Raw genomic sequence first — 27,827 nt, 5'->3', positions numbered from 1 at the left:
TAGCTGATCAGTTCTCATCTCAAACTATAACCACGTCCTGGACAGTACCTGCAAAAGTCAGGGAAAAATCTCCACTAGGGTACAAACCTGCAAAGATGAAGAAAACAGAATCAGAAAACGTCCGACTGCTGTATCTTTGCACCAGTTGGTCAGACTGAAGTGTGAATTAGAATGAGAAGGGATATGGAAACATTTTAGAAAACTTGAGCTGCTGTTATGTAGCTTTTCCTGATGTGAAATACTCTGGTCTAAATGACAGCGTACTCTCAAAAGCAAATCGCTTGTAACACATGATGGAAGAATTTGCGTCACATAGATAAAACTTGCATTTCTTGACAAAATAATTGTGGAAAAATTCTAAACAATAGACTTGCTATAACCCACACCTCTCTATTTGGAAGGGGACAAAAAGTCTACTTTTATCAAGCGATCAAGGGTTTCATGTGACCACAGCAATCCAACCACACTTTGTCCAAAAAAATGTAGAAATAGGGCCCAAATGTGTAAACACCATGCTGGGAAGGAAGCAGGCTGTCTTTTTGACTATATACTTCACCTGTAATATTTTCAGCTTCCAAACTATGTAGAGAAGCTATTAATCAACTGAAGAATACGAATGTATTAACTAAGAGTTAAATATATATATATATTTAATTAGTTTCAGTGTGCCTCAGTGAGCTTCTACACAAGGCAGAAGCAGTAGGATATATTCTGACTTCAGTAAGATTTTCTACCTTACCACAGACAAGGAAAATTAGCTTAGGTGAAACGAGATAAATGCAGGGTTTCTAGTGGGTCAGGCTATAAATGAGTCAACTTTTCACTGTTGTGAATGAGGCAAATACCACACAGACTGCACAAACCTCAGTACTGTCCACAAAACATGTAAATCAATCCTTCCCACTATGTAGCATTAATAAGAGCTATATCCAGTCAGGAGGACCAAAAACCATGCTCCGTGAAGGTGGATGAAAAGAACTGGTATTATGCAGCCTGACAAAAAGAAGTCTAGTGGTGACATAATGATAGTTTTCAAATGTATGGAGGACTTTTGAAAACAGGAATAAACCATTTCTTTGCTATGCCCATGACAGACATGAAAGCAGTTACAAGCCTGCAACAAGACAGACGTCAGGAAAAGTTTTCTAATGATGAGAACAGAAAAAGAAAGGGGGATACTGCCAAAGTGGCAGAAAATCTCACTCTAAAAACAAATGTCCATTAGGAAGGAGATAGATACAACTGGTGCTGCCTTCAGGCTGTACAATAAAGAGCTGGACTTCCTAAGGTCTTTCCTTCCTGAACCTATCTTTCTACACTTTTAAAGCAAGATGAAGTACTGTATTTGCTTCTTTTATCCTGTTCCAGAGCTGACATGAGAAGAAACAAGCAAATGATTTCTCCTTTGTCTGTCAGCCAACTGAAATAGATTCGGTGGAGCCTGCCTGGCTTAGCTTCCTCCGTGACACGTCTGTTTTAGGATTGACTTTGGTGACCACAGGAGTGCACATTGTCTTCCCTTCTGTTTGGTTGCCTGTCTGCTGGTGATAGAGCTTCTCTTATAACAGATTTTATCAACACCAATGTCTGTTTCTTTCTTCTATAATACCAGTGAGGAAGTTGCATTCAAACTTAGCAGAACATAAACTGTAAATTTTGTCGCTTTTATATCAGCTTATTCAATATTTATGGCAGTAAGAAACTAGGAAGCTAGTTGTAGTTCATTTCATGGTCTAGACTGCACAATGGTTATTGTGAAATGTGACTTAGATAAGTAGTTTGCCATAAAAAAATGTTTTCCTATAAACTGTCTGCACACGAGATAACAAATCATCATAGGATAAATCTGGCTCAAGGTCAGAAATGACCTGCAAGCAATACATCTTCCTAAAAATCATGTTATATTCATGCATTTATCTTCCACAGGCTAGAGTATAACATGTTACTTCTCTCAGTAGCTGCCCACTCTTGAAGTGCAGAAGGAAATTTTTTGTTTGTTTGTTTGTTTGTTTGTTTTGGTTTGGTTTGGTTTTGTTTTTGTTTTTTCTGTAAGGCTTTCATCACTGAGCAGGCTTTATAATTATCAGCTCTGCCTTATAGATGTTTTAAACCAGCCTCAGCATTTTTGTATCGGCATACTCCACATCTTGCAAGAATGCATGTTGGGTAATTCCTGCAGCCAACTCATAATTTTAAAGGGCACGGTTTTCCTCCCACTAAGACTGAAGAAAAAAATGTACTAAGCGTATCTCTTAGCTTTTCGCACTTCATGATTGCACTAGCCAAGAGCTGGCAGTCACACACTCTCGGAAACCAAAAATTTCACTTGTCCAACATCTTCCTCTCATCCTGTGGAAAGCACTGCCACCAGCACCCACAGCCTGTTCCCTACCTTGGTTTCAAGGGCATTTGGGTGCTCAGGAAGCTGTTAGAGGCTGTGTGAAGCACTCTGCCAGCAGCCACCTGCAGGTGTTGCTCATATCTGTGCAGCAGCAGGCGGCAGGCACAAAAGAAGAACATAGGTGTTTGTATGGCTCCTCCTATAAGAGCGTGTGCGTCAGAAAAAATGACAGACACTTCAGGAAACACTGAACTCACGTACTTCCCAGAAAAGGAGGCGCAACCCTTGGGGAGAAGTCTGCTGTTTCTGCGCAATAACACCCATCTCATGGTAGGGAAGAGCTGGGGTAGAGGCTCAGTCTGACCCTGAAAGACAGGAGGTGCCTTCCGCAGCTGGAGGAGCACAGCATCAGTGATGTGCAACGTGAAGAAGGCCTGGTGGGTGTCAGCCACGAGCACTGTGGACATAACAACATGACATTTAGCTCCCTAATCCAGAGAGCCCTAGTTGTTGTTAGGACTGTGGCCAGAAAATACCAGTATTAGAAAATTACCAGAGAATTACTAACAATGGACTAACAGAAAATTACATTCTATGATAAAATTGGCTGCCAGTGGGAAGCCTTGTGTCCTGAAAAGGGCATTTCTATATTTACAAGCAAATAAAAAATCATCACCCTTTCATTCTGTTTATGAAAAAGCACTGGCAGTACTATAGCTATGTTCAACATTGCTTTGAAATCCTCTTGTTAAGACTTCAAAGGTACTTCAGCAGTACTAGTATGCTTTTTTTACAGCTTCATAAAAAAGGATAAATAATAGCCTTTGTCTTAAAGAACACCTGTTTACACAAACCTACACAGGAAGTTGTGGTGAAGCTGATGATATCTGACAGATCGTGTCCTACTTTGGTGCTTTCATCACAATACTGCTTCTTCCCACCGATGGCCTATTGACTACATCATGTCGTGATTGTGATGGCCCCCACTGAGTGGTACTCACAGCCTAAAAAATCTGTTATTTGCTCAGTTCTGCTACTTAATAAATACACTTCTGCGCTATGTATTTGTTGCATTGCATATCTATTGATGGAAATAAATTAATAATAGAAGCCTGAAACTAACTTTACACTGATGGTTTAAACGCTCCATCAGCTATTTTTTCCTCAAAGAAATTGTGCTAAGCATGGGCACTTGTAGCACACTAGGTAACATTATACACTGTGTGTTTCAAAGGACGTGGTTGTTCACAGCCTCTTGTATAGCCTCACTGTAATGGTATTAGCCTCTTCTCATCAGTCTTTTTGATAAGATAGGTGTGCACCTTTTACATCACTGAGTTGGTTATTTTTTTACAAATTGGTTTTACATTCATTCATCGACAAGAATCAATAGCATCTGGATTTCATAAGCACAGTTAGATAAAATAGGTACTGGATTTTTATTATGAACTTAATTTTGGTATTTCTGACAATGTTGATTTCATAGGATCTCACCTTCATTCACCTTTTTGGGAACACACGGAAGTAGAAGATGACTGAGATATAGGCAGTTCCCTGAAGCACGTTTAATGACTGTCTTCAACGTAACGCTACACCAGCACTCACATCTTTTGGGGTTGTGTGACTGGCTTATGTATTCAGTGACTGATCAGAAGGGTGCATAGTAGTGCTCTCTGGTCCCTAAGAATATGATTCTTATGGCTCAAATCTCTTTTAAAAGGACTTTTATTGTAATTAAAAAAAAAAAAAAAAAAAAAAGGATTCTTAATGTCAGGTAAATAACAGCAGTTGCGGCAGATAAACAAGCGAAACTGGCATTGTGGTTACCTGTTGATGACTGGCCTGGAAAAGCAAAACGTGGGAAGGTTATCACATAAAAGAAGATGATGCAAACCACAGAAATAATCTGCCTGGATCAATTTTTGCCATCTCAGATGGTACAGGCAATTCAACTGCATCATGGATTGGAGAAGGCTCCCTATACTTATATCCCCAAACGAGGTAAACTTTGTTGATTTTTATATCTTGCCCTGTAACAATCCTCAAGCAATGCTTAAAAGCTATGGGCCAAAAGAAACAAAGCCACGTTTATGCATAGCTTTATCTGTGTCACTGGAGACCTTAGGCTTAGTGGGCATCCTCAGAGTATATGCAGCATCTCATATTAGAAAAGGCATCAACAGTAACCAGGAACATTTTTATGCAGAAGAATGGCTTGAAGCATCGTCATCTCCATAAGCAACAAATAATGCAATGTTTTAAGAGCTTAGGATGGAGAGGACACAGACCTTAGCTTACTGAAGTTTCAAATCCTTATCTCCAAATGCACTGCTGTGACTGCTTAGGTATTTGTTGCTTTGGGTGTATAGGAAGTTAAAAGGAAAACCCTCGCTTCTGCCTCCCCAGTCACTGCAGCAGGGCAGTCTCATAAAAAACATGAAACAGAAAAAGAGAATCTCTGTAATGATGGTGACCTTCTTATCTGCAGAAGAAAGTCTGTGTGACCTTCTTATCTGCAAAAACAACGAGCTGGGTCTAAGCTGGGTCTAAGCTCCTCTCAGGTCTGCAGTGCCTGCACTCGACACTATCACATCCTCACACTCAGGGTCAGACTTCTCCCTTCCCAGCCAAGTGCCCTGCCTTGATTCTTACCACAGAGTGGTTGGAAAGGACCTTAAAAAACAGTTCCAGCCCCCTGCCAGGGGCAGGGACGCCTCCCACCCCAAAGCCCCGTTACTGCTGATTAAAGAGAGCCCAAAGCCCCCTTGCGAGCTGCCTGAAGGGCTCTACCGACCCTGTGGGGCCGGGCTGGGATAACACCCTCCGCACCACACGGGCAGAGCGAGGTGAAAGATTAGGGTCAGGACCCTTATCAGGCTGACGCAGCAGCTGCAGTACCCAGATAAGAATCGGAGCTTTACCACCAGCCCCCAAACGCCGGCTGAGAGCCACCCGCGGCCGCCAGCCTCCTCCCCGCCCCTCTCCGCCCCGTTATGCCCGCATGCGCGGCCCCAGGAGCCTTCCGGTAACGGAGAGGGATGGAGGCAGCGGGCTGCCGGGCCCGGGCTCTGCTGCTGCCGCTGTGGTGCTGCCTGCTGGCCGCTGCCCCCCGCCGCTGCGCAGGTCAGCCCCGGCCGCCGCCATGAGGCAGGCGGCGGCCGCCATGAGGGGGGGGCTCTGCCGCCGCCGGGCTCGGTGGCAGCCGGGCTGGGGGGGGACGCGGTGGTGATGGGTGTTTGGGCAGCTGTTTTGAGAGAGGGGTGTCGGGCAAGGCAGGTTATTTGCCTTCCTGCCCCGGTGCTGGGCGTTGTGAAGTGCGGTGGGTTGAAGTAGGGGGGTGTTGGAGGGCGCCGCCTGAGCGCTGTGCCCCCTGTGGGGCTGTGTGCCTCGCGTCTGGCACACCCAGAGAAGCACAGGGTGGATTTTGGGGTCCACACTGGGAGGGCCTGGGCAGAGAAGCAGCCCTGGGAGCTCTGCGCGTTGTTTTCTTTCGCTCGTTGGATTTGTAGCTCCGTTCTGTGGGCATCGCCCCCAAATTCCGACCCCGAACTGGAAGCGCCGTGCTATCTGTGTCTGCTTGCATTAGCCTGCAAGCCTCACAGGAAATAATTAACGTGCCATACACCGCTTGGAGGCGCAGAGGTAGCTGTTCGGTTAGTGACCTGTCCCCTTCTGCCCTGTCAAAACCAGCGGTCCCCCTCCTAAAAGCTCTGGGGACAGCCCTGGGTCTGCACAGCTGGGTCGTCTTTGCCATGTGTTTGGTTGTGGCTTTACATGTTTTTTCATCCTCACACATTAGAGGCCTCCTTTCCTTCCCATGCTGAAAGGCTGAGCTAAATTTTCCATCTTTTTTGCGTAATAGACTATTTTTTTTTGTTGTTGTTCTTTTGCTGAATGGCTTTTCGTCAGGAGAGGTTCGGGTTGGATATTAGGAAAAGGTTCTTCACCGAGAGGGTGGTCAGGCACTCACGTTTATTTTATTTTATTAAAGTACGGCAGGGGAAGGATGATAGACAGTTGTGCTATACGCTTTTTTTCCCTTTCATATCTTCTTTTCATGTCAATCTAATGTCTCATGATGTTGTCCTCAATACCAGCGTTGTTATGCTTTATGTGAAGTAACGTGAATTAATTTTAAATGTATACTAGTAAAATAAGCTAGCCACAAATCTTGATTTTAGAGATGAACTTGAGTCTTCCTTTCGATTTGTTATGCAAAGTTTGATTCTGATTAGTTGCTCACTATCTACGTGAGTCTTAGACGCTCTTGTCTAGTCCCTGTTTCTATCATGATAAACCTGAGCTTTTCTGTGACTCCTACTATTTAAATTATGCTAGAAATCTAAAACACATGGGTTACAGAAATCTTGGAAATCCTTCTGGTTTATTGTAACTTCGTGCATACCTGTGTAAGCTGGTACAGTTGTAATATGCGTTCAAGTTAAATCCTTTACAGATAAGGGTATTCTACATGGAAAAGGATTATTACTTTTTTTAATGTCTTCTATCAAGTGCCATTTGGAATCAAAACTTACATTTAATTGATATATGCAGGCAAAATATTTTTGAGTGTGTATAAGAAAGGTAATTGAATATTTTTCTCCACAACTTTAAAACGTGTTTACTAAGCGGTGGAAGGATTATCATTGAGATCTTGCCTTAAACTACTGTACGTCAAGGTTATCTTTGTCAGACTGTTGGGCTTGGGGAAGTTATTCAAAAACTTCAGTTTAAGTACAGGCTTGATATGATTTTTACATCTTAAACAGGGTGTTGTTTTTTTTTTTTTGGTTGTTTGTTTTTTTTTTTCAGAGGAAAAATAATTCATCTCTTATCTCCTCTGTTGTGAAGCCTGCTAGAATACAGCATTAAAACAGTCGTGAAGGACTGTTTAGGAGATGTAATCATATGTATACTTTCATGCTGTACTTCTCTTTGTAATTCAAATAGGAGACCAAAAAAAAACCCACTTCCCTTTGAGTGAAATGGTGTATTATTTTAAATAACTTTTGATCTGACAACTTCTAGTTTTGAAACTGTTTTAAAGGTTCACAGTAAGTTTATAAGATAGGTTTTTGCTGCCTGAGGAAAAAGCAACTAAATTTGTTGACATTGTAAATCTCTCCATGGGAGTATCTGTAGATCACAGCAGTGGATTGTGAGCCTTGCCATCTTCAACAAATTCTCTCTCTTCATCTGTATCAGCCATGAGCTAGAAGGCAGTACTTACTGTATTCATGTGGATAATTCATGGGAAACACCAGAAAATTAAAATACATGGAAAAACAATTAGTAGACTTTTAAAGGGTATTTTTTTGATGTTGCTTTTTTGATTTATTGTCCCCGAGATGGGGATTTAAAGTGGTTTGGTTGATGAGGAACTGGAAGCTTGGGCAGCGGTGCGTGCTTCTTGTCTTTGTGATTGAATCAGTCAGCTGAGCCCCAGTAATGCTGGAATAAATGTTGCTTTGCATACCTGGTTTCTTGCAAAACCATGAAACCTCTCTGGGAAGGCAATATTACCAAGCTTACGCCTGCATTCTAGGATTATTGTTTGTTGGGGGGTAGGTGATTGGTTTAGGTAAGCAAACACAAAACACTGGAAGTAGGGGTTACTTTGTGAAGGGGTGGGCGTGGAGCAACGAGCCATGTACGTGTTATCGAGAGCAAGCGTTAAATCAACCTGAATTTCTGCTATTTTAGAATGAAAGGTGTGTGGATAGAAGGGTTCTGATTGCATATAATTTTGGCTCAGTATTGCTTTTGAATCTATACCGTGTACTGATCTCGTAACATACATTATTTTCTCCAGTATGCTTAAACTACTACAGTATGATTTTCCACCTTGTTAAGACGCGTTACGGTTTGCTGTCAACATCACGTTACATGGATGCTTGCTAAGTCTGTGGTAGAACAGCATAAGCTTATTAAAACTGCCTTCAGCTGAGTGCGAGGAGCTTGCAATTGCTTGAAGCAGCCGGAGTGGAACTGAGCGGTGTCCCAACAAGCTGGAGAAAGGTCCCGGAAAAAGGCCTGCTGGCACCGAGAAAGGACTTGTGCAGGGGCTTTGTTCTTAGCCAAGTAGAAGGTGACAAATGATGGTCTAAATATCAGTTATATCAGTTCTACAGCCCCACTGCCCCCCCCAAAAAAATAATTAAATAAAGATCTGTGGTGTTACGGTGCCTTGAGCTTTTGTCTAGAATTTTAATTGCCGTGCTGGAGAAAACCCAAGAAGTGTTGGGGCAGAGTCGTGTCAATTAGAATGGAAAGGTTAGGTCATGTTTCTTGTAAGCCGGGCTATGTTTATAAATCTCTGCCAGAGTGTTGTGACTTTCTGAATTACGGTGTTCCAGGGGAGCACAGCCATTTGGAGAGAACGCAGAAGAGAAGAATGAAAGTCATTCGGAAAGCTAGGAAATTTGACTGAAAAAGTAAAATGAAAAGAACCGTAGCTGTCATTTAGGTTTCTCTTTGTCATTCATGTTTAACCTAGCTTCAAATACGTAAGAGTCTGATGCATAGAGAGAATAAAGAGATGCGCTATAAGATTATAAAAGAATAGTGTGCTTTAGTATCCATAGACATGAGCTAAATGTGTGTAGAGGAGATTGATGTTACACTCCTGGTTTTGCAGGACCATAAATGACAGCTAAGCAAGCATCCTTGTCATACAGAAACTTGGTCTGGTCTGTAAAGATCAAGATCTCCAACAGAAACTACTAAGAAATCTGATTTGGGAGTTTTTTTACTTCCAATTCACAGAAAGCTTTCTGTAATGTCTAATGACAGGGATAGGGAAACATTTCAGGAGATCAGAGGCCTGTAAAAAGAGGCGATGCAGTGGTGGCAGCCACAAAGCTTCACTACATAAACCTCCGATGTACACAAAACAGCCACCAGCTTTCTCCAGCATGAGCTGTAGGTGACGTTGAAAGGTTTCTTCCAGCTCAGTTCCTGTGCTTGTATCGGATGAAGGAATGATTAGGAACTGTTAAAATGTGACTTGATTATCATTACCTTTTATTAAAGTCAACCAAAGAGGTTCCTTAGAGTATAAATCTAAAGTTAGATCTCTGATTGTATCCCTCCTTTTATCTCCAACAGAAGATGGAGTGAACAAATGAAAGCTGAATAATTCAATAAATAAGTATTTAAATTATCAAATTTAATATCCTCGTGAGGGTTGTTTGAGTTATGCATGTTGTCTATGAGGACTGGGAGGTCTTTATAAAGCAACAATCTGTTTTTCCTGCCAGGGCAAGGAGGAAAGTACCTAATCCTGCTCAGGGTAGATCTACAGCAGGCGTTGTGGTGTTTTAGTTTTTTTTTTTCATACATATTTCACATCAGATGAAGCCAAAAGGCCATCTAGTCTGGCGCTTGCAGCAGCTAGAAGCGGAGCAGGAAACAACAAAAGCAAACACGTGGTGCCAGCTGACGGCCCAACCTTCCGGCAGTCGGTAGCGCCGAGACTTTCTGTTTGACTCAGCTCACGAACCAGGCGAGAGCTCGGTGCTGACAGCATTGCAGGAGGGAATTCCACAGCCCCAGCGTTCAGTGAAGCGGCACTTTCATTCTCCTGAGTAAAGTGGAGTTGCTGGTGCTGGTGCTTTCCAGCTTTGCATTGCAGGGATGGCGAAGTCTGCTGCTTTGCAGGCCGAAGAGTGTCTGATCCCTATCGGGACAGAGCTGTTCCGTACCTGGGGTTGTCCTCTTCACCCTCTCTTGCACTTCTTGAAAACTGCTGAGCACTGACCACAAATGCTCATGCTTGTGCAGTGTTATGTTCAACACCACTGAACGGCTTTCTGAAAAATTAAAGCTGTCTGATTTTCTTTGGGGAACTGGTACGAGTTACTTCTAACTCCGTAATGGATTTTTAGGTCGTTTTACAGGTCTCTGAATGGCATGTTTCTGTTTATTAACAGTCTCTAAAGGCTGTCGTGTGCCATGGAAGACAGCTCTGGATGCCTGGTTCCAGCAGTTTGTAAGGAGGATTGCGAAAGGGTGAACATCAGGCTGGAGTGCACGGTGTTCAAACCGGCAAGAGGAAGTTCTCTGAGAAAAGAGGCAGTCACATCTGAGACTCGTGACAACCTTCTGGGCCTGTTACTAAAATTGCCGTGGGATAAGGACCTTCTGAATTCACTGTCCAACCATCAAAAAGGGTTGCAGCAGAATTCGGAGTAATTTCCTTGTCCAGATAGGCCTCGGAAAGCCTCAATTCCCACACCGAACAAGGGAAGTGTTGCTGGTAGCTTGACACCTTTTGTGGTAGCTATCGGTTCATTTCCCAAAAAGCTTTATGCTTTCCTGATAGCAGCCTTCACTGCAAAAAAACACTGTGTTGTGGTTGGAAAAGTATTTGCACTTTATCTTGCAATAAAACCTATGGGGGGGAAAAAGTTATATTCATAAGTAAACTAACCTCCTCTTCTTGGTGAGCTTCCTTATCCATTTTGCTGCTATTGAAAGAGATGATTTTGTTACTTTTCAGTATAGGGGCAGATTTTAAGCTTCTGCAAAACTGTTGAACGTGTGTGATGCTCTTATGTTTCATGTTTAGATAGAGTAAAAAAATACTACTTAGATTTCTATAAAGGCCAAGTGTGTGGGTGCAGGCACGACCCCGCTGAACTGTAAGTAGCAGCTTCCGACAACTCTTCCCTTCTGCCTTCCACTGTGCCCCCCACAATTAGTAGTTAAAATCAAAGGTACAGGGGGAGAAAGAAGCACGCAGTTTTCTTACCGATGGCTTTACAAGAAGAGTGAAGTAGTGTATTGATGGCTCTAAGGTTTCGTGTGGTTTTCAGAGTCATGCTATTGGCTCCTTTTCTGGGGTATGCCCGGGATGGAAAAGTCCTACAACGCCTTCGTAAGTGCTGTCTGACTGAAGCCTTTCGGGGGAGGTTCGGTGGGTGGGAGGGGACAAATAAAAACCTTCTGAAACATCGGTTTAAATAATTAGCTGAAATCTGTATTTCATGACATTTCCCAATTTTAATTTGAGTGCTTGAGTTCATACCAAGTGCCATGAAATTTTACAGATTCATTTGGAAAAGTGACAGCAAATGTCAGAGCCCAGAGCTGCACTTCTGCAGTGTTGTTTGTGTCCAGAGACAGGATATGATTATTGGCTGTGGTATTCACTAGCTGTAGAAAAAGCTTGCCTAGCTTAAAACGTTGAAGTCTGACATCAGCTTTCAAAAACTTGGGGCAATAGTGTAACTGTTCAGAACAAGAATCTCGTAACAATCCTGCTACCAGACTTCCTTTTTCCTCTCCGACCCCAATGGAAAAGCTTTAATAACTCTTACTGTAAAGCTGCGTACAACATGTAAGATAAGGATTTGAAAATGAAACCAATTATCGTAACGCATCATAACTTTTTTTTTACTGGTGCTGGAGCTCTTGGAGGTGCACGGTGGGTCTCAACTAATACGATGTTACCCAACACTGCCTTCTACAGTGTGCTCAGGGCTCCGTGTAAAGAATCTACCTCGGGCATCTCCTACTGTAAAGCCTTCTGTTTAGCACTGCCACAGCAGGCTCTTTTTTTGTGTTTTTTTTTTTTGTGCGTTTTGCTGGAGAACTACAGAAACTGGCTTTGTGCCTGCTATTGGAAGCTGTTCAGACCTTGGCAGTTAAATGATGCTCTCAAAAGATGTTTTTCTCTCATACCGTCTATTAAGATAATTTACCAATAATTATTTACACAGAGATTGAGTGTATGAATGACTTTTTTTTTTTTCCACCCTGCTTGCATCTGCTCTGTAAGCCAGAGTCTGGTTTAGGATAGTGTTACCAGAAAACTTTCAGACCAAAGGTTGTCCCTGTTATAACATTGTAGCCTCACTGTTTTGAAGTAGTGCCATGGACTGGTGTCAAAGGAAAACATACCTTGAAAGTAGCCAGATAATGTTCAGTTTGCCTAAATACCAGAATAATTCCTTCCCCTGCAGCATTATTACTGGTCCTGAATTGTGCCCTAAGGAGAGCACCTAGGGCGCTCTGCATGTCTCAGAGTTAATGGTAACTATAAGGCAGTAATGAAACAGGGCTTTATTAATCATTGTATTTTTCCACCTTTCAAAAAAAAAAAAAAAAAAAAAGGAGAGAGCCATCCTGCAGGTGGTTCCAGCATGTGTCCTTCCCTCTTGTTGGCAGTCTGCCTTTCAGAAGTCAGGTCTCCTCTTTCCCTTGATGTTTTGGTCATTCGTATCTGCATCCTGAGACTTGAACCCTGCCCTCCTTAGGTCTTTTATGTGCAAGAGGAAAGACACGATTACCCTGAGTGAGGTACAAGATCCTGAATGGGATTTACGTTCAAGGCTGTACGCTGAATTTGTGACAGTAATACACGACATAAAACGAGGCTGGAAAGCTCTACCTGTCCCACAGGCGTGAGATGACAGCAGCGGGTTAATCCCTAGCAGTTTGCAGCTGAGATCCAGATGTCGAATCCAGCCAACAAAATGCTGGTTAAAGGCCTTCCGACTGCGTATAATCAGCCTGTGGCCATGAACTACAGGCGCTGAATGCTACATCTGTACGTGCTTTTAAAAGGGAAGTGGGAGGAGGACCTTAAACAAGGAGGAGAGAGCTTGTATGGTCAGATGAGCGAAGAAGCTGCTTGATGCGCAGCTCCTAGGCTGTATGTTGAATGTCATTTGCATAGCATGTTGTGGTGGGGTTTTGTTTTCGTTTTGGTTTGTTTTTTAACTCGGTGAAGTGTTTATTGATATTTCATAACTCTCTACTTTTTTTTTTTAACAAAAGTGGGTTCTCAGTTTATGTAAAAAATATTTATCCCAGTCCTTATATATGTCTGTTATTTTCTTATAGGCCAAACTGATCTGAAGAGTCCTCAGGATATTCAGGTCTATGCTGTAAATACAAACTTCACTCTAAGGTGGAACTACACGGGGAATGATACCGATGTCACATTTTCAGCTGAATATCAGTGGTAAGTAGTAGCTTTATTCAGAGCCAGAAGTATCTGACACTAATTTGTGTAGAAGAGAAATTAATTTATTGATTTATGACTATGCTTCTTGATGCCGCTATTTAAAACTTCTAGAGACTTTGAAATTCAGAAAGTAGATGCAGGAAGACTAAGTCTTGAACTGAAGCAGAATCCTAGTATTGTCCTTCATGTTTCTATCTTATACGTAAAATTAGATTGTTCACTGGAGGTGATGCTTTATAAATACAGACCACATTTAGTAATAATTCTCTAAGAATCACTGAGGTACTGAGAAGATAAACTGGTACACTTGGAAGTGTAGTTTTTAGATTTCATGACTCTACTTTTGTTTTGTTTTTTTTTTATTTGAGCTAGATTGTGTCAAAAGACACTCACACACACGTGCACAGATCTCAAGAGAATTTTCAGTGTAGATATTGAATAATCTGTCAATGTCTTTATGAATCTAGATTTCTCATCTGCAAATTTTAACGACTAGATAAATCAATTTTTGTTCTTAAATGTTAGCTTGGTTTTCTTTGTGTGTTTTTTTTTTTCATATACCAATACTTATGAATGCTTATATAAGCATAGACATATGTGTTTGGTATTTTGTGGTACTATCCTGACAGGCAAATATTTAATAACACTTCTAAGATAAAATAGCTTAAGAAGTTCTTTTATTTTTGGATTTATTAATGTAAAATTTTGTGGATTTAAAAAAGCTATCTTTCAATATGTAAATGGCAAACAGATATGTTGAAAATTCAAACCACTTAAGTTTTAAAATAAATCTGTAAGGTAAGTGTTGAGGACAAACAATTGCTACTTCAAGTCTATGCTTTTTTTTTTTTTTGGTGAGATTGTTTGTAATAATTGTATGCAATTCCTATTTGCTAAAACAGGTATTGCTGTCTGTTAACTTGCAAGAAATAAAGCTTCTGGAAAGCTTTTTTGTCCAACATTTATTGTCAAACTCCATTTTTCTGCTTTTTCTTTTTCCCCTAACCTACACCCCTTGCTTACATTAGAATTATTTTCTTTGGTTCTTTTATGTTTTCTTAAGCATTTATTGCCATTAAGACTTTTAAATTTCTTCCAACGATTTTATAAAATCCTTACCAAACTAGGGTAATGTATTAAAGGTATAATTTTAAATTTTGACAATTGTTTGATACTGTTTTTAGACGCTGTGTTTACACAGTGAATAAAGCAAATGTTAACTACCGGTCTACAAATTCTGATACCCTTGAGTAATAAGGATAAACTAATTTAATTAATAAATGGTAATATAAACTCAAGGCTGATGAAATAGAGATCCCTAACACCAGTGTAATTGGTGTTAAATGCTAAGCAACCTGACACTTACTAGCATTAAGAAGAAAATGATGACTTAGGAGGAACTGATGACTTAGATTGTATTGTAAGTTGTTCTTGTGTGTGTGATATTTTTAACTCACCTTGCAGGTTTGGTGATCCTCAGACAAGTGAAACGGAATGGAAGGAGTTGCCTGGTTGTCAAAATGTCACTGACACAGAATGTGACTTTTCTTCAGCGATAACTGAATACAATGATAGGCATCTTGTGCGCGTAAGGGCTGAGCGAAAGGAAGACAAATCACCATGGTCTAGTGTTTTTGAAATGATTCCATATTTTATAGGTATGAGCTCCATTTTTACTGCAACATTTTTTTTAGTTACATGTCCTTTTTCACATTACTGTGGAAAAAATGCATGTGGTTTCCATTGCTCATAATGTGAACTAGTCACTTTCTCAATCTTAAAGTAATACAAGGTATTTGCAGCTGATAGAATGCTATTATTCTTTCCTTTCTGGAAAGGAAAAAGTATTGAAAGTGATGCTGTTCTTGTGACAGAGTTCTCTATGGCTACTTTTCTAGACTTCTTTTTTTAAAAAAAAAAAAATCTCCATATAGTAGACTTCTCTGGAAGTCTTCTACCGACCTCCTGAGTTTTCATTATGGTATAGGATGATACAGTTGCCTTCCCTCTGTTGTGTTAGTTGAGTTGGATTGGCCAAAGTGCAGGATCTGTCATTAAACTCTATTCACCAATACTCTCTGGGCTCAGTCATCCACCTGTTGTTTTTTTTACCCAGCAAAGGGTGTACCTGTCCAAGCCAAAATAAAATACGATATGCCATTACTGTGGGTTTATTAATGTAAGTTACTTTTTGGGTAGTTTTTCTTTAAGCATTCTTGCTGACTTCTTTTTCTTTCATATTTTCAGCTCAGATTGGTCCCCCAGAAGTACATTTGCAGTCCATAAATGGTGCCATTAAAATCCAAGTTTCTCATGCAGAACCAAATCAGGTCCAAAAAATGTGGGTGACTCTGTCGAGTTTTAAATATAATCTGGTTATCTGGGAAAATTCATCTGATGCAGAGGTATGGTTACATTTTGATTTTTGATCTCAACTGCCAGAGATGTACTTCAATTGCTTAATGATCTAAAATTGAACTGTTTAACTACGTAACTGTTTAATTCTGTAACTCAGTGTAATTGTTGCTATGCACATCAGCTAAGAACAACAGGGAAGGGAAAGAGTTCAGGGTAGTGGGAAGAAGCATTTACAATGGGGTGTAGATATGTGGAGCTTGACTGTCATAGCGCAGTTCTGTGTCATGAAGTTCTTTGTTTTCATATTGTATGTCAGGAGAGTTTAAGGATTCTTATGAGGTCTTAGAATTGTAAATTCTAGAATTGAGAATTTACAGGGTTTTTTTTAGAATTCTTACAGAATTTTTAGAATTTGTAAATTCTAGAATTGTAAATTCTCAATGCATTGAGAAATACAAATGCACTATTTTGTCTTCAGAGTATGCATCTGAATGTGTGGTAAGTTCTGCTTTATGTACAGCAGTGCTGCAACCCTACAACTGGACACCCAGTTTCATGTGTAAAGGAGTATCTCAGTCTCATGGCTAAGTTTGAAACTTCCCTTTAGCACAAATCAGCCCATATACTATCCTTTGTTCCCTACTTTAGTTGTTTTTTTTTTTGGGGGGGGTATATTTATATAATATAAATAATATTATATAAATGGGTTGAAACCTGGAGGAAAAGATCCTTTAAAAATCAGCTAATCTGGAAGATGCTGCTCATAGGCTGTCCACAATTCTTTCTGACAGGTCAGAAGTCAAAATATTTTTCCTGTGGATACCATCAGTGATCTTGCACCTGAGACAACCTATTGTTTAAAAGTTCAAGCAACTCTTTTCTTTCAAGAAGGCTTATTCAGTCCCATTCATTGTGTAAAAACTACCCGTAAAGGTATCACGTGAAACTATTTAATTTTAAATTGATTATTTATTTAAACTTTTGGAAAGTATATTGTTTTAACACAACAAAAATGCACAGAGATGCCAGGTTCCTACTTCTTTTGGTATAAAAGCAATCTTGACAACTACTTAGTTTTTCTGTTTTAAATCAATATAATGTCACCTATCACTACTATAGTTTTAACAGTACAAAAAGGCTTTCACTGAGGCAAATTCTGTCCATTAATTTGTAATGCAAAAACTACTTTCTCTATATTGGAAAACCGGATATCCTTCGCTTTAAATCAGAAGGAAGTGTGTGTAGGCAGAACAAAAGACTCTTGTATATTTGGCAGTAAATGAACATACACAAACTTGAGCCAAGCTTAAGAAAACCTCTTTCATGCAAGCCTTGGTGACTTTATTCTTGCAGATTCTGAAGAATGGCTAGGTGGCAGTCTTGCTTACAACTAATGTCTTGTTTTACCTGTCTGAATTTAAATTCTTTTTCACGTTGTTCAAGTGTCTAAGTATTTTTAAATATTTATTTTAGGGGAAAATATAGTGTGGGAATTGAGAAAGTCAAATGCTAGATTGGATGGTACATAAAAACTACTTCATGCTTGCTTGTATGTATTTTACACAATTTTCTAGGCAAGTCATCGCTGGACCATTTTGTTTACACTAATCTCAATGCATCTGTACTTAATTTTACCCACACTGCTTTTTAACTGGTGCTTGTAATATTAAAGACTTAAATTCCGTGATATACACAGTGTATTAATTTGCCATCTTTATAATGAAAACAGGCAATTTTGATTTTTTTTCTTACTGTATTTGTGCTATCATTTATGTGATAACTGGCCAGTGTGAAATTGCTGAACTGAACACTCAGTGAGAAATTGCTGTAAGGCTTTTTAGTAACTCTGGATTTCATTTCTTTTTTTTTTTTTTCCATTTTATGCAGTAAATGATTTATTTTGTCCAGCAAATCTGAAAGTTTTTGCTTTGAACATGCAATTTCATCTGCATTGGAATAATCCATATAAACAACATGTGAACTATACCGTACAGTATCTCCTGTGAGTTAAACAGTTTCTGTATCTCTGTATAAACTAATTATGTAGTTCTAAATGTTATCTATTGTATTTTGCAAACACTTACTGGAAGCTAAATTGAAATACTTCACAAGCATGGCTTAAGATATGCAGTATAACAGTGGATAAATCATCTGGTCTTAGCATGGCTTTGAAAGGATTGCAAATAACATCATATTGTATAATGTCAGAATACTAGGCTTATTTTAAGGGTGTTAAATACTTCATGGAATGGACTATATACAAGCTAAGTAGAATTATAAAATATGAAGTTTGCGTTTCTTTGTGTCTTCTAATTTGAAGAAATTAGATAACTAGAAACAGCAAAATGCTGTTTTTCAAGGTTTCAATTGTCAACATAGTTGATTATTTCTGGTCTGATTCCAACATTAAAAAGAAAATCGGCTTGTCTATAAATCTATATCTTCATGTCTAGTTGTAGCACAATTATTGTGACCAGCATCTAAATGATGAGAGATACCTCATAACAAGTAGCATTTTTCTGGAATTCCCTTAGCATGACATAAAAAATAATCAACTTAATAGAGCTGTTTGAAAAATCTTAGTTTGAATTTTTAAAACTTTAAAATCAAATGCAATTTTCTTTTCTAGTTAGGATTGATTCAGACACTGGTTTGTATTTCCTGATCCAATTGGCTTCATTGTTTCAGTAATTAATGGAAAATAGATGGTTTACTTTTGCAAGAATAGGCCTCTTAATTTTTTGTATGTAGTATTCTAAATGTGAATGTGCTGCTTTGGAATCTGTGGACCCTGTATAAAAACATTATAATATCTCTTGCAGTGGTTTTCTTAAGACACTTCCTGGTGATCACTCTGTGAAGTGGCTCAGTGTACCCAGATGTGAAAACATCACAAACACAAAATGCAATTTCACGTCTATCATCACCGTTATTTCTGCATTTTATTATCTCCGCGTGCAGGCCATGAGTGAATATAATAAATCGTGCTTGTCTAAAGAAGTAAAAATAGATCCTCTAAGTACAAGTAAGGAGATGTTTTCTTAAATATTTTCATTTCCTAACCAACTTGAACTTAATGCTGGTATTTGCACAAAGACACTTCCTGGATTAATGGAACCGAATACATAGTTCCCCTACAGAAACTCTGCTGGGAGCCCTGGCCTCTTCAAGTTACACTGAAGTTTTTCCTTGGTCTTCTCTACTCAGCACAGTTGTTTTATATCTCTATATTTAAAATCATATCACTTGTCTTACAAAATTGAAACTCAAAGCATTATATGGCATTTTATAATCTCGTCTATTGCATAAATAATCTTGTGAGATTATACTGCAAATATTCCTTATCTGACTTCTGCCATTGGTGTTATTTTTCTGAGATACCGAGAATTGGTCTCAAAGACAGATAAGGTTGGAAACCAGCACCTCTGTTTCCTCGTGCATCTGCCCTCATCTCCTCCTTGCTCTCTATTCCTGTCCTCCCGAATTTTGTGCTGAAGCAGTATTACACAAAAACTGAGGTTCAACTCTGAAGAACTTAATGAAAAAGCAATGTCTTAAATCATTATGACATCCAAGTCAAAATATGTAATGCTTTCCAATGTGAAATTACAGCGTTTGTAATCTGTTTTGCATATTTTATGTTTTGCTAGAAATGTGAGCTTACTAAAATATTTGACTTCACAAAAAGCTATCAATTATTGAGGTGAAGAAATGTTTGACATGTCGAGTGTAATATTCCATTTCCTTCCATATTGAAGGTAGAATCAGTAGCTATTCTGTAGGTCAGGTTACCCTTCTCAAAGCTTTTTGTAATTAAATAAGTGACAATTATACAGATGAAACCAAACACTTAAAAGCATCTCAATTTTAACTCAAAGTAAGTGGAAGAGGCTATAAGTGCTTTGATTGGCATGGAGTGAATCCTATTGCCTGCTTATTTCGTGTCACTGAAGCTTGCAAAAACAAAGTATGAACTTTCAAAGAGAAAATAACTGAAATATTTCACAGGACCTGCTTCTAAATATAGTTGTTAGTCAAGTCAGTTTTTTAAATACGTGGTTTTTAAAAAGTCACAGGTTTAAACTGCAATATTTCAGTCAGTATGTTTATTTGTATATGTCTTGGTTTTGACTTTTTTTTGTGTGTCTTTAGATGAATTTGGCCCTCCTGGTATAAGACTGGACATCAGTGATGTTTTGCTGCATGTCCAGATTTCTCCTCCAGGAGGAGAAAAAGAAAAAGTCATGAGGAAGCATTATTACTTTTCTTACCGGATTGTGTATTGGAAGAATTCATCAGATAATGAGGTATGAACTCATTAAGTACTTAAAACAGCATATGAAATTTGTTATGATATAAGTACTACATTTAAGTTCTCCTCAAGAAGCTTATTTTCAGAAAAGGTACATGTACAGTGTATCAATCATACAGTTTATTTTTCTGAAAGAGTCTATAAAAAATTAGCTAAGACTATTTTCGTTACAAATTGAGGAGATTTTCATAATTTTCTTCATTCACATAGCCGCATGTGCAATGATTCTATAGAATTACATGGAGTTTTATAAAGCTGCCAGAAGACTCATTTTTTTTAATAGAGGTGTCTTTCAGTGTGGCTTGTGTGTTGTCTTAACATAGCTTTCTGTCCCTTAAATTCTTTTCTCACTGTATTTGCAGTATTATTGCCATACGTATCAGAAAACAATGAAGTCTTGCATGCTTTTAGCTCCAGGTTTAATACATCTTTCTATATTCTTTAAATGTTTCTTATAGCAAAACATTGTTACAATAACCAGTAAACGTGTATCTGTAGACTTGCAGAACAAGACAGGAAAAACTGCAGCTGGAAGAATTTAAATTTTGCACACAACATATCACTTCTAAGCTGTAAAATTTCAGTCTGGTAAAAATAGTTTGCTTTTGTCAATAAATGTTTGCTGACTATTCTTGCTTTAGAGTTTATTAGTTTCTTCTATTTTATTCAATCCAAATGCAAAAGGGTGTCCAACTTCTTGAGCAGAAACCAGAACTCTGTTCTATTTGAGCGGCACCTGTAATGTTTGTGTGTCTTACTCCTCCAAATTCTCTTTTTCAGGAGGAAAAAAGAGTGAAAGAGATAAAACAGACAATAGCGACACTCTCTGATCTAACACCTTCAACACAGTACTGTGTAAAAGTAAAAGCATTGTCAGAAGCTTACAACAAAACCAGTCCCTTCAGCAATGAGGAATGCATCAAAACACCTCCAGGTAGGAATTGTTTGGGACTTGTTATGCCCGTGGAATCAAAATTGTTAACAGTTCGTAAGCCTTTGCAGGTCTCATTAAGTAGGAAATATTTGCAATGTGACTTAATGGCCTTACCAAGGTAGCACCCATTTGACCAGAGATCATATCAGCAGTTTGTCACTCTGCTGCTCTGTGTTCTCTCCCATTAGCTATGCTAATGTGGCTTCTGGTCTGACCTGAACAAAATTGCATTTGTTATTCCACAACATACCTCAGTTTAGAAATTCTCACATTAATAACTATAACAATTGCAAATTAAACTTCATCCAGTACAATGACTTGTTAATAGGCAAGCTTTAATTTCAGTCACTTCCTATATATGTTTAGAAGGGAGATCACTGAATACTACATTTTTCAAGAATACTTTATTCTTGAAATTGTCTTAATTATTCTATGAATTAATTGAATAAAAAAGAATCCTGTGCTGAAGTGTGAGGGGACAAATTATAGATAAAGACACTGAGTTGTCATAGATAAAAGCATTTCTGCAAAATGAAAAGGGGTTTGAAGATGGATTACACTCACTCCAAACACTAGGGTATGATAATCTGTTGAATTTAATTTGGCCAGTTATTTTCCATTAAGAGCCTTTAACACTAGAAAAATTAATAAATATCCAAACTGACTTAAAGCTAAGAAAGTTTAATAATTGTGTTATTACTTTCTCACATCATAAGCTCCTGTGTTTTATTAGTATTTGTAGTCCTTGGGTTTTTGTCTTTATCAAGCCTAAGAAGAATTAAATCTTATTTTTTAAGCTTCACAAGGCAAATTCTTTGACTATTTTGCTGGTTAGGTATTACTCTTCCCCCTTCTTTTATAAGTATTCTATTTAGCACTAAGCAGTACATTCGAGACTCTCTACTGAGAGAGACAGTCTCACAGATCATGCCCTGTATTTCCCAATGTTCTTATATTGCAGCGTGGTATTCTTTTTTCCTTTGATCACTTTTACTAACAGGGAATAGAGATTGAAAAGAACTGATTGTCTCTTCTTGCTTATTTGTAAAGCACCTCCTGGTATCTCCTATTTTAGTGTGTTCAAGCTCCCTTCAGCTTGTTTGAGCCAGAGTGTGTGTTGCCAACTAGAACAGAGACAGTGAGAAGGAAGCTTGCAAAACTCTTTAATTTACACACGGACTAGCTTATACCAATTCAGATAAAGGGTTCCTTTGACGAGAATACTCTGCTATCAAAAGATGGATTCTGCCTTTGTATACTTCATCCCCAAGGTCCTAACCTTAAATCTTAGAACTGAGCCTAGCCTGTTAGAAGGCTTTCCATAGTTCCTGGGCTGACACAGCAATACAGGACTGTGTTTGAGCACTGAGGTGAAATTCATCTCACCTTTCTATACTGACAGCATAGAAACTTGTGCTGAGCTACTGTCTAGACTACTGGTGTAGAAAATAGTTGGAACGTCCTTGGGATTGATTTCTTCCTATGTAAGCATCGAAGCGGAATACATGTAGATGAGTTGCTTGGTAGAGGATCCTTTTTCTCCCTCCTGGCTGGGCTGTAGTCATCTGAATCTTAGCGCTGGAGTTCCTTTCCTGTCCAAGAAACAATTGGAGTGTTTTTGTGCCCCTGAAGACCCTGCAAGTCTGGCCAGTCTGGTCATTTCCTGGCTAAGGAAAGGAGGGCCAACTTCACAGTTTTAATTGCCCATTCTCTTTCCATGAGCTATGGGAATTCTAACCCCTGTATCTCTGTCAGTCACATGTTATATTCTTTGAGGCTAGAACCTGCACACAAGCAATAGGGTGGTAATAGATTTACATATATCAGGTGCTTCAGGGTAACTGTCTGCACAGCCTTTCTGTCCTGTTGTCAAAGAGGGAGGGAATAATCAGATCTTGGTTCTGATCCTATATGCAAATGTACGTGTTCTTGTTTGATAAATCTCTTAGGTTGTGCTTTTAATAAAATTATGTGAGATATAGAATTGCATTCATTTCCTAATGACCTTCGTGCCTGGGTATAGCAGTGAAGGAATGTGAAATGTTGTGATAAATACTGCAGCAGATTTAGGGGAGGGGGGTTATCTGTTTTAATCTGTGTGGTTTATGAATACCTAGACTGAATGTTTGTTTTTGCTTTTTTTTTTCACATCCACTTTTTTAGATAAAATGTTACCTCTGATCATTTTAGCAACGTTTGTAAGTGCCCTGTTTGCTGTCTTGGTTGTGGCTGTACTGATCATTTTTTTCCTGTATCAAGCCTATAATAAAATCAAGTATGTGTTCTTTCCATCATGCACGCCTCCTCTGAACATAGAGGTGAGACAAGATTGATTTTTCTCATTCATTAAGCAGACATACTTTTAAGAAAGAAGTGTAAAATGTTATAGAAAAAGTTTCAGTTAGTGAACATTTTAATTGTTTATTTGCACAGAAGAGTTGCTAACTTTTTTTATTCCAGTGCATGTATTTACTCCGTATGTGTATGTACTTTTGCCCTGCAATTTGAGACCAGAATAGTTTTCCCACCATGTTATCTGGCCCTAGCCTTTTTTGCCTTCTCCCTGTTGGTTCATGGCATAAAATGAGTACTGTGTCTTACTTGCTTCCTTTCAATTAAGAGCTTGCTATTATTTTCTTGCTGCATAGCACTTGATTTTTATTGCTTCTGGATTGTCTTTCTCCATCGTTGCATTAGACCTCAGTTTCTCTGAAGGTTTCCTTGGAAGGCAAGCATGAGTAGCCTGGAGAGGGGAATTGATTGACTGCAGCCCTGCAAAGCAGGGCTAAGGACATGGGGATACAGCTGGGTGGAAAAACTGGGTATGAGCTGGCAATTTGCACTTGCAGCCCAGAAAGCCAAGCTTAAAATCCTGGGCTGCTTAAAAAGAAGTGTGGCCAGTCAGTGGATGGAGGGGATTCATCCTCTCTGCATTGCTCTCATGGGACCCCACCTGGAGCACTGCACCCAGGTCTGGAGCTTCAGTACCACAAGGACGTGGACCTGTGAGAGTGGGTCCAGAGGAGGGCCCTGAAAGTGATGGGAAGGCTGGAGCACCTCTCTTGTGAAGAGACGCTGAGAGAGTTGAGAAAAACTTTTTACCAAGGTTTGTAGTGACAGGACAAGGGGCAGTGGTTTTAAACTGAAAGGGGATAGATTTACACTGGGAAGAAATTTTTATGATGAGGGCAGTGAAGCACTGGCACAGGTTGCCCAGAGAAGCTGTGGATGCCCCATCCCTCAAAGTGTTCAAGGCCAGGCTGGATGGGGCTTTGGGCAACCTGATCCAGTGGGAGGTGTCCCTGCCCTTGACAGGAAGGGTGGACTAGATGATTTTTAAAGGTCCGTTCCAGCCCAAACAGTTCTAAGATTCTATGAATAGGGGTTGATAAGTAATTTTCTGGCTCTTTCATTATTAGTGATCAATAGAGTCAGGTTCAAAACAAAAGTATCTTCAGGCAGGGGGACATGCAGATCTCCTATGTGGACAGCCTTTGTGGATATGGGAACAGTTATATGGGTCATGGGCATGTTCATGGAAGAGAATTGCATGAAACGTCACTAAAACAAACAGAAACCATCTCTGTCTCAAGAAGCTGTAAAGAGTTGGGAGTGTTCTTCCAGCCTCTTGTATTCTGTGAAAGCCACGTTGCTTTTCTGATGTGTCCTCCATGTACTTTTGTGGTCTGAGAATCCATGTGGTCAAAGAACAGTCATTATTGCCTGTTCTTTAAAATTCAGGACATGAAAATGAAAGTCCAATCTTTGCAAACACTTCTACCATCCCCTGACCTAGCAATCTAGATGATTCAAGTCTCAAAGGCAGATGTTGTGCAACTTCTGGCTTTGCTTGGCATAGTACTCAGTGATCCCCTTCTGGAATGAACAGAGCAGCGTGTCAATGCGGGTATGTTCTGAAATGCAGCAAGAGCTGCTCATCACCGTGCTTTCTTCAGTGTCTCCCAAAACGTAGACCTGAGCATTGTGTGGCCTTCCTAATGTGTTTCTCCCTCTCACTGATGCTCTTAGGATATGTAGCGTACAGAGCTTTCTGAGTAAAAGTTAAAATTGCAAACCAGTCTCATAATTTCCAAGGGCAAATCTGAATTTGATTAGTTTGTAAGGCAACATTTTAGCTCTTCTGTTTGGTAGAATGCCGGTAACATGGTTGATATGATGTATATTTGACTGAGAACTTTTCTAATGGGTTTGATTTAAACAACTGCTTTTTAGTTTTAAGGCACGTAGGAAGGACGGCAGCATGCTGTTGAGAGCTGTATAAGGGCTTGGTATCATGCTGCTGCAGCTTGCTTTCTCTTTCTTCATTCAAACTTTGCTTAATAACTAATAATCACTCGTAGGCTTTGCAAACACACATCTGTCATCCACATGCTATGACACGATCTCTGAAAATGTTCTGAATTAGGGTTTTCCTTTATTTCCTCATAAGGCTAGAGTCAAAGAAATATTGCAATTATATAGGTGATTGGCAGCTGCAAACAGCATCTTAACCTCAACTCTTTTACTGTAATCATTCTTCAGTATTTGATTATATAAATGCAGCTAAACTTCATTGTCATTTTTCATTTGTGATTTATTATACAGCGTATAATAGGTAGAAAACCTTATGATGCTATTGAATGTGATAAACTAGATTTGCACAACTATGGTGTTAAATTGAGTCATTATTTAGGTGTTAGGCATGAATATTCATCTCTCTTCTCTTTTTGCAGGGATTTGGAGAACAGCTCTTTGGCAGCCCATATCTGCCCACTGTGGAAGAACCAATAGAAAGTTGTTATGTCATTGAAAGCATCATAGAAGAAGTAAATCAAAATGATTTCAAAGACTACAAACACTCTAAACAGAGCAGTCGAGATTCAGGGAATTACTCTAATGATGATGATACCTCAGGGAGCAAAGGGTCAGAAGGAATGCTAGAAAAGGAAATAATATAACTTTTAAGGAAGTAAAATTGAAATGTGGGACTAGTAGTGTAATAAACACTTAAACTTTTTTTTATTATGAAAGTCTTGGACTAATGAAGACGGTATGGCTTTGGGATATTTGTGCTGAAGTTTCCAAATCTCCACTGGATTAGTGGAAAGTCACATTCTCTGCTGCAAGCTGACTGAAGTTAAAACACATTTGACTTCTGTTATCTTACGCCATTTTGACTGAATATTCATCCTGTGATAAAAGGAATACCACCTGAATAAAGAGGAACAAATCTGTCCACTTCATATACTTGAACCTAATAACCTCAGTGAAAGCCTGCTGTGTTCCACAAGCAGGTTTTGAGTGCCAGTGTGTACTTTGAAAGAATACTTAAATTACAGTATTGAGTCCTAGTGTTTACACAGGCAGAAGAAAACTGATGCCAGATACAATTGTAAGAAATGTGATGTTCTCTTCCAGCCCTTTGGGGGCAGTGGTTTTTGGTTCAGCAGGTCCAGAGCGAAGGATGCAGAGAAACCAGTCTCAGTGAGGCAGCTCCTCTGAGCATCCGTGTAAACTTTCGTGGCCACGGCTATCAGATACTTCCGATGCCTGCCTTTGTGTTCATGAAGCTGTGTCCCTGCATCAGGGTGCTCTTCTCCTACAGCACTTGGTAACCTGGGCAAGTTTGGGGAAGAGAAGAGTTAGGAAAGAGGCTTACTCCACTGGAAAGAGAAATTTCACAGTGGAAGCTCTTTGTAAATAGATGTATAGTCAAACTGTATTGTTCTGCATTTTGGATGACAAGCGTCCAAGCCAGATATACGCTGCAGGAAGAAACTAATGAATACTTTAAATAATACTTTGAAAAATGCTTTAATGATAAGGCACATTAAGAAGAATATTCTTTTTTCTTCTCTCTCATGGCTAGACAAACAGAAGCATAAAACACTTCTATTTGAATTAGATTTGCCAATGTGAATCTCCTTTAACAAAGGAACTTATTTCTGTAATTAGAATTGTCCAACCTGAATTTAGGAAATGTCTTCTAACAGCATGGTGAGGACGCTTGTCATTCAAAGTTTTGTTTTTTTTTTCAACTCGGTCTCATTGTATCAACAAACATTTCCTTGTACAAAATAAAAAGATGCTGCAATGTTGTTTTACTTGGTGTGCCACTTTTCTTTTGAACTGATTTTTAAAATAGTTCATTTCTTATGAAGAAATTGATTTAGAGTAAATTGTTTTTATGTTGCTTGTTGTCTAACGTGTAACTGTTGGTGTTCAAATGTTTACTTTCAAAAGTGACCTAATTTTATAAACTTTGTTACTGTGTTCATGGAAGAACATAATAAATTTTGCACATTTACTTCTTTAAACACTTTCTTAAGCTTTTCTTGGCTCCATATATTTTCAAAATATTGAGATTTCGGCTACATCACATAGAAATTCCCATTCCCAGTTATTGTCCTTCCTAAAAAGTACTATGTGAAGAATATCATATATAAACTTGATTAGAGCTTAGGTGGGAATGTTGTGTGCACTAGGCCAGTCAGAAAGGAATGCTAATTCATTTTCTGAATCGGGGTTTAAATCGACAGCATGTGAGCACCCCAGTCATCGGGGGCTTGGTAAAAAGCTCCAGTCTGTGGATTGTTGTGAAATATTAGATGAAAGACAGTATGAAGTTGTCTATTTGTGCAGTCTACTCAAGGTAGTTTTGCTTTGAAACAAGTTTGCTGTTCCACTGTGAGAAGGCAACTTGTTTATGCAGCTGTTCCTCTTACTGCTTTATATTGTAGCTGGGCTTCCCACATTTGAACACGCACACACACCCTGGACAACCCCAATTTCAGATTGTTTTTCTTAATTGTGATATATGTCTACGCTAGAGCTTGAGGAAATACCTTCTTTGGGGGATTTTTCAAAAGTAAAGCTATTCTAAACGTTTTTTTCTGATTTTTTTTTTTTT

General features: G+C 39.1%; 1 protein-coding gene across 1 annotated transcript; it reads left to right on the top strand.

Annotated features, from left to right (window-relative positions):
* Nucleotides 1–5,264: 5,264 nt before the first annotated feature.
* Nucleotides 5,265–27,234, top strand: IFNAR1 (interferon alpha and beta receptor subunit 1). Its single transcript, XM_068689050.1, has 11 exons — nucleotides 5,265–5,464; nucleotides 13,190–13,310; nucleotides 14,778–14,971; nucleotides 15,561–15,718; nucleotides 16,463–16,604; nucleotides 17,559–17,673; nucleotides 18,494–18,696; nucleotides 19,824–19,978; nucleotides 20,764–20,917; nucleotides 23,081–23,235; nucleotides 25,651–27,234. Exons 1-11 carry the CDS (start codon nucleotides 5,380–5,382, stop codon nucleotides 25,873–25,875), a joined length of 1,707 nt encoding a protein of 568 aa, XP_068545151.1. The 5' UTR covers nucleotides 5,265–5,379; the 3' UTR covers nucleotides 25,876–27,234.
* Nucleotides 27,235–27,827: the final 593 nt, after the last annotated feature.

The sequence above is a fragment of the Anas acuta genome, chromosome 1, assembly GCF_963932015.1.
Source record: "Anas acuta chromosome 1, bAnaAcu1.1, whole genome shotgun sequence".
Taxonomy (NCBI): domain Eukaryota; kingdom Metazoa; phylum Chordata; class Aves; order Anseriformes; family Anatidae; genus Anas; species Anas acuta.
Note: the sequence above shows the minus strand (reverse complement) of the source record. Positions and strands in the feature narration are given on the sequence as shown.